The sequence below is a fragment of the Carassius auratus genome, chromosome 44 (assembly GCF_003368295.1).
Source record: "Carassius auratus strain Wakin chromosome 44, ASM336829v1, whole genome shotgun sequence".
Taxonomy (NCBI): Eukaryota; Metazoa; Chordata; class Actinopteri; order Cypriniformes; family Cyprinidae; genus Carassius; species Carassius auratus.
Window position 1 is genome coordinate 10,876,728 of NC_039286.1, and position 7,500 is coordinate 10,884,227.

Consider the following 7,500-nt stretch of genomic DNA (forward strand, 5'->3'; position numbering starts at 1 on the left):
TGTGTGTCACCCATCAGAACCGGTCCAGATGCTCAGCTTCATTCGTTCACACACATGCATGAAAAAACATGCATCCTATCCACATGTCATGCTGTAAGCTGATTGGCTGTCTGAGCTGCAGCTGGAGGATCTGATTGGTGGTGTGTGTGTGTGTGTGTGTGTGTGTGTGTTCAGCGAGTGGCCGGTGTGACGGACAGCTGGTGGCTCTCTATGCTCATCCTGCCGCCGCTGTTTAAGGACAGTCCTGCCAGCCCCTTCCTGTCCTCTTATTACCCCGACTGTGTGGGCATGAGCCCATCGGCCTCGCCTAGCAACCATCCCCCCGGCAACCAGCGGCCCGAGCAACGGCGAGCTGCTCAGCCTCACAGTGAGTCCAGAAGCATCGCTCATGTAACAGATGAACCAGTGCTTTCATAACCCAGTCACATGATCATCACTGAGACACATGAGCTGTGTCCAAATTCAGGGTCTGCATCCTCCTTAGGATCCTTCCTACCCGGTTGAAGGAGGATGGGTCCTCCGACGGCCGCAAAAACCGGAAGTCGGTGTTTGTGAATTTGGACAGCCTACCCTTCTTTCAGTTCCCTCCCTTAACCGTTGCTCATATCCTGTCGCCTAGCAACCGTGACAGCGCCAAGCAAGACACGAGTGAAGAGATCATCGTTCTCTCCCCGGAGCTTTATAAACACTTCTGTCTGCTCTTTCGTCCTTAGAAGCGTTAAAAACAGCTTCAATCACTAACAAATAAGCTGTGTGTAAGGGGATATTCACACAGGCAGTAAGGAAGAAGCTAGTTTACAAAAGTAAATGTTGTTGTTTTTTTTACATATACACGTACAAATGTAAAAAAAAAAATGCTTAACGCTAAAACAAAATGCCTAACTAGAAAACCACTGAAAATATATATTTTTGAAAAGCCAGTTTTTAAAAAAAAATCGAAAATAATACTCCTCCCCCACTCCGCTACCGCTCGCTTCGTCCTGCCGAAAAGAATTATGGGATAGGTAGGACGCGAAAGGATCCACCACACCCATCCTTCCAATTCGGGGAAAAGGAGGACGCATTTGTGGGCCGCATTTTAAGGATCCTATGAATTTGGACAGCCTTCGTCGCGGCGCTGTGACGTAACATCCTTCAAATGCATCCTCCGAAGGATGTAGACCCTGAATTTGGACACAGCTATGATCGTAACCGAGTCACATGATCGTCACCGAGTCACATGATCGTCACCGAGTCACATGATCGTCACCGAGTCACATGATCGTCACCGAGACACATGATCGTCACCGAGACACATGATCGTAACCGAGTCACATGATCGTCACTGAACCGAGTCACATGATCGTCACCGAGTCACATGATCGTCACCGAGTCACATGATCGTCACCGAGACACATGATCGTCACCGAGACACATGATCGTAACCGAGTCACATGATCGTCACTGAGTCACATGATCGTAACCGAGACACATGATCGTAACCGAGACACATGATCGTCACTGAGTCACATGATCGTAACCGAGTCACATGATCGTAACCGAGTCACATGATCGTAACCGAGTCACATGATCGTAACCGAGTCACATGATCGTCACCGAGTCACATGATCGTCACCGAGACACATGATCGTCACCGAGTCACATGATCGTCACCGAGTCACATGATCGTCACCGAGTCACATGATCGTCACCGAGACACATGATCGTCACCGAGTCACATGATCGTCACCGAGTCACATGATCGTCACCGAGTCACATGATCGTCACCGAGTCACATGATCGTCACCGAGTCACATGATCGTGTCACCGAGTCACATGATCGTCACCGAGACACATGATCGTCACCGAGTCACATGATCGTCACCGAGTCACAAGATCATAACAGAGTCACATGATCAGATTATTGTACACACACTACAGGCAAACCAGTGTTTCTTCACGCAGTGCTCAAAACATCCCAAATACACGTTTAAGTGTTCATTTTATTGCACTTTATCTATTTGTGACTGTAGATTTAATCCTCAGTCCGTATCTTTAAAGAGTGTTTTCTCTTTCAAACAGCAAATGTTAGTTTTATTCCTGTCTATATCCTGAAGGGTTGTTCATATTTCATTCACACTGATTTATGCAACATTATACTCCTAAAAACATGGTGAAAATGTGTGTGTTTTCTGTTGACAGTATTTTCTGATTGTGAACAGTGAACGTGATCGTGTGTGTGTGTGTGTGTGTGTGTGTGTGTGTGTGTGTGTGCAGTCCCCGGGCTCTCGCCCTACTTCCAGCCCTTCTATCAGCCGAACGAGTGTGGGAAAGCCCTGTGTGTCAGACCTGACATGATGGAGCTGGACGAGCTGTACGAGTTCCCCGAGTTCTCCAGAGATCCCACCATGTACCTGGCGCTGAGGAACCTGGTTCTGGCGGCGTGGAGCCGAGACTGTAAGGTGCTGCTGCTCGCTCCTCAGTGACATGTTTGTAAATGAAGCGTCAGGAGATGTTGGGTCTGTCAGGGCAGGATAAACCCCAGAGGATCTCTCTTTGACCAGCTGTGTGTCTCCGACTGTGCTCTCTGAAGAGCGGCTCTGTGCTGTCTCTGTGCAGGAGGTTCTGACGCTGCAGAAGTGTGCTCCTCACGTGATCGTGCGTGGTCTGGTGCGCGTCCGCTGTGTGCAGGAGCTGGACAGAGTCCTGTACTTCATGAGCAGGAAGGGTCTGATCAACACCGGAGCGCTGCAGATCAAGCGGCCGCTGCTGCTCGAGTCACAGATCAACGTGAGACAAACACAGGCTTTCTGATAGAGAGCAGTGTGCAGCAGTTCAATTAAAACGTCTTGATTGTCATGAACATAATACAACCATGTAAAAAAGCTTCACTCTTCACACTGGATACAGCAGAGGTGTGTGTGGAGTGATGAGATGCTGTCTGTCTCGTGTGTGTGTGTGTGTGTGTGTGCAGAAGGTGCTGGTCATCGGTGCAGGTGCTGCGGGGCTCGCTGCTGCTCGACAGCTACAGAACTTCGGCACGCAGGTACAACACACACACACTCGGACACGCGCGCACACACACATACACGCACACACACACACACACACACACAGACATACAGACACACACACACAAACACACACTCACAGACACAGACATACAGACACACACACACACACAAACACACACTCACACACACAGACATACAGACACACACACACAAACACACACTCACAGACACAGACATACAGACACACACACACAAACACACACTCACAGACACAGACATACAGACACACACACAAACACACATATATTGCACATGGACAGGCTTTACTGAAACACATAATTATGTTTACAGTTGATGAAGAACTCAGGTACTTTATACAAGGATTAAGTTGTACCAATACAAAATTAATTTTTGATCATTATAAAGTCATATGTTGGGAATAAAGTTGTATATTGCGTGAATAAAGTTAATTCATGTAAAAATTCCACCTACTTTGTAAAAACCATCTGTGGCATCCAACCTTTCATTCTTCATGTTTTTAACATTAATCAGGTCAAGTCACCTTTATTTATATAGCGCTTTAAACAAAATACATTGCGTAAAAGCAACTGAACAACATTCATTTGGAAAACAGTGTCTCAATAATGCAGAATGATAGTTAAAGGCAGTTCATCATTGAATTCAGTGATGTCATCTCTGTTCAGTTAAATAGTGTCTGTGCATTAATTTGCAATCAAGTCAATGATATCGCTGTAGATGAAGTGACCCCAACTAAGCAAGCCAGAGGCGACAGCGGCAAGGAACCGAAACTCCTTCGGTGACAGAATGGAGAAAAAAACCTTGGGAGAAACCAGGCTCAGTTGGGGTCAGTTCTCCTCTGACCAGACGAAACCAGTAGTTCAATTCCAGACTGCAGCAAAGTCAGATTGTGCAGAAGAATCATCTGTTTCCTGTGGTCTTGTCCTGGTGCTCCTCTGAGACGAGGTCTTTACAGGGGATCTGTATCTGGGGCTCTAGTTGTCCTGGTCTCCGCTGTCTTTCAGGGCTGTAGAGGTCCTTTCTAGGTGCTGATCCACCATCTGGTCTGGATACGTACTGGATCCGGGTGACTGCAGTGACCCTCTGATCTGGACACAGACTGGATCTGGTGGCTACGGTGACCTCGGAACAAGAGAGAAACAGACAAATATTAGCGTAGATGCCATTCTTCTAATGATGTAGCAAGTACATCGAGTGTTATGGGAAGTGTTTACAACCCATCACGCACCCTAAGGTCACAAAACGCTGGACTTTTGGTCGTTCCTAGGATAGCGAAGTCCTCTAAAGGAGGTAGAGCTTTCTCACATTTGGCTCCCAAACTCTGGAATAGCCTTCCTGATAATGTTCGGGGTTCAGACACACTCTCTCTGTTTAAATCTAGATTAAAAACACATCTCTTTCGCCAAGCATTCAAATAATGTATCTCTTAAATTGTGAGTGTAGTTGCATCTGATCAAAGGTGCTTTTTTATTCATTAGCTTGGGTTAAACTAATTTTACTTTGTTGGATCAGCAGCTATGCTAATGATGTCTGTATTTTGTTTCTATGTTTCGCCACGGGATTTACGTCTTGTATTATTATTATTATTATTTTTATTTTTTCTAAAATCCTGTCAAATGTGCACAAACTACTAGCTACTACTAAATATTGTAGAAACATAATTTTCTGTAAAGTTGCTTTGTAACGATTTGTTTTGTAAAAAGCGCTAAAAAAAAAAAGAAGTGTTCCCGGTTCCGGTTTACCTAATTAATGCAGCCTAAAAATCCTTTAATGGATTTGGATATTAAAAGCATATTAGTATGTTATGTGTATGCCAGGTTAAAGAGATGGGTCTTTAATCTAGATTTAAACTGCAAGAGTGTGTCTGCCTCCCGAACAATGTTAGGTAGGTTATTCCAGAGTTTAGGCGCCAAATAGGAAAAGGATCTGCCGCCCGCAGTTGATTTTGATATTCTAGGTATTATCAAATTGCCTGAGTTTTGAGAACGTACCGGACGTAGAGGATTATAATGTAAAAGGAGCTCATTCAAATACTGAGGTGCTAAACCATTCAGGGCTTTATAAGTAATAAGCAATATTTTAAAATCTATAGGATGTTTGATAGGGAGCCAGTGCAGTGTGGACAGGACCGGGCTAATATGGTCATACTTCCTGGTTCTAGTAAGAACTCTTGCTGCTGCATTTTGGACTAGCTGTAGTTTGTTTACTAAGCGTGCAGAACAACCACCCAATAAAGCATTACTATAATCTAACCTTGAGCTCATAAATGCATGGATTAACATTTCTGCATTTGACATTGAGAGCATAAGCCGTAATTTAGATATATTTTTGAGATGGAAAAATGCAGTTTTACAAATGCTAGAAACGTGGCTTTCTAAGGAAAGATTGCGATCTAGTAGCACACCTAGGTTCCTAACTGATGACGAAGAATTGACAGAGCAACCATCAAGTCTTAGACAGTGTTCTAGGTTATTACAGCAGAGTTTTTAGATCCTATAATTAACACTTCTGTTTTTTCTGAATTTAGCAGTAAGAAATTACTCGGCATCCAGTTTTTTTTATCGACTATGCATTCCATTAGTTTTTCAAATTGGTGTGTTTCACCGGGCTGCGAGGAAATATAGTGCTGCGTATCATCAGCATAACAGTGAAAGCTAACACCATGTTTCCTGATGATATCTCCCAATGATAACATATAAAGCGTGAAGAGTAGCAGCCCTAGTACTGAGCCTTGAGGTACTCCATACTGCACTTGTGATCGATATGAATAACATAATGATCTAAAGGTTGAAGTAGCTCCAACTGGGTTAACTGATTGATTTATGACAATAATATAACTTTTTGTTATATTTCTAACTTTTATATTCATCCCAGCTCCCTTCCATCTGTCCTCTGTACAAATAATTACATTCGTTTTTGTGAATAATGAAGAGCCGAACAGTCTGTTTTGTGTGTTTGGTGTGTTTTGTTGTTTATGGTGTATCTTCTGATTGGTGGGCAGGTGGTGGTTCTGGAGGCCAGGGAGCGAATCGGAGGGAGAGTTTGGGATGATGCATCACTGGGGGTGACAGTGGGGTGCGGAGCTCAGATCGTGAACGGCTGCATCAACAACCCCATTGCCCTGATGTGTGAGCAGGTAACACACACACACACACACACACACACACACACACATATACACACACACACTCACAGTCGCTGTGGTTTGGTCTGGTTTTGTGACGTGTCTGTTGTTGTTGTTGTGTTGAGCTGGGTCTGAGGATGCACACTCTGGGCGTCCGCTGCGAGCTCATTCAGGAAGGTGGACGTGTCACTGATCCAGCTCTGGACAAACGCATGGACTTCCACTTCAACGCCGTGCTGGACGCTGTATCCGAGTGGAGGAAAGACAAGTCACAGTCCCAGGATGCACCACTAGGCGGTGAGATGCATGTCATGTGATCTGTACTATCATTAAGATCCAACCACATCATGACATCATTCGTTCATCGATCAGCTGTTCAATGACAGGATTCTTTCTATTGGTTGGGTCACAAAAAAAGTAGTTGTCTTCAGTTGTTTATTTATTTTTTTTATTTTTTACCCTTGTTATCTTGTGTTGTGGTAAATAGGATAATATGACATTTTACATTACGTTACGTTTTACAATTCTTTATTCCAATTTTGATTCCATAACAAAAAGAACTAGCCTAACAAATATAAAGGAAAAAATATGATTAAAGGTAAGTGAACAGTCAGCAAATATGAACAAATAAATAAAACAAGAAATATCACGAATAAATGCAGAGAAATAAAGATACTAACTAAACAAATGGGGGCTTTAAGTTTTTCAGGATTGTCTGTGTTCAGTTTCAAAAATGGAATAATCAATTGGAAAATAACACTGTATAAATTAAATTTAGATTAATTATTAATAAAACTACAGAAGTCATTAATTCAAGAACAGAGTGAATTAAGCACACCGACAGCATTTGTAAAGTAGTCTGTGTCACTTTAAGACACAAAGCATGGATCAAATATGAAGTGAAGTGACGTGACGTATTGCCAAGTATAGTGACCAATACTCAGAACCAAGTGCACACACACACACACCATGAACACACACCCGGAGCAGTGGGGGCTTCGGTTCTTGCTCAAGGGTCTCTCCTTAGTCGTTATATTGAGGGTGAGTTAATCACTCCCTCACCTACAATTCCTGCCGGACCTGAGACTCAAACCCAAAACCTTTGGGTTACAAGTACAACTCTCCAACCATTAGGCCACGACTGTATAATAATACACATCCATTTCTTTCTCAACACTTTGTTCATTTAAAGCATAACCGGCTGGCTATTTGGACTTCATTTTGAATGCATTTGTCTGTTCAAGCACAAGAAGATGTGAAGTCAGTTTGGTGTCAGAGACGCGTTTCTCTGTGTGTGCGCTGTGTTAACTAAACCGCACATGAGTCCTGAATGGAGGTATTTCT

At 43.6% G+C, this 7,500-nt stretch overlaps 1 protein-coding gene across 1 annotated transcript in view; it reads left to right on the forward strand.

The window, feature by feature from the left end:
- The window catches only part of kdm1b (lysine demethylase 1B), a 16,052-nt gene that overhangs the window by 3,186 nt on the left and 5,366 nt on the right, over positions 1–7,500 (forward strand). The window contains exons 8-13 of the mRNA XM_026232338.1: positions 175–367; positions 2,257–2,441; positions 2,599–2,769; positions 2,954–3,025; positions 6,034–6,168; positions 6,282–6,453. Coding sequence (XP_026088123.1) covers positions 175–367; positions 2,257–2,441; positions 2,599–2,769; positions 2,954–3,025; positions 6,034–6,168; positions 6,282–6,453 — 928 coding nt within the window. The remainder of the gene's footprint in view (positions 1–174; positions 368–2,256; positions 2,442–2,598; positions 2,770–2,953; positions 3,026–6,033; positions 6,169–6,281; positions 6,454–7,500) is intronic.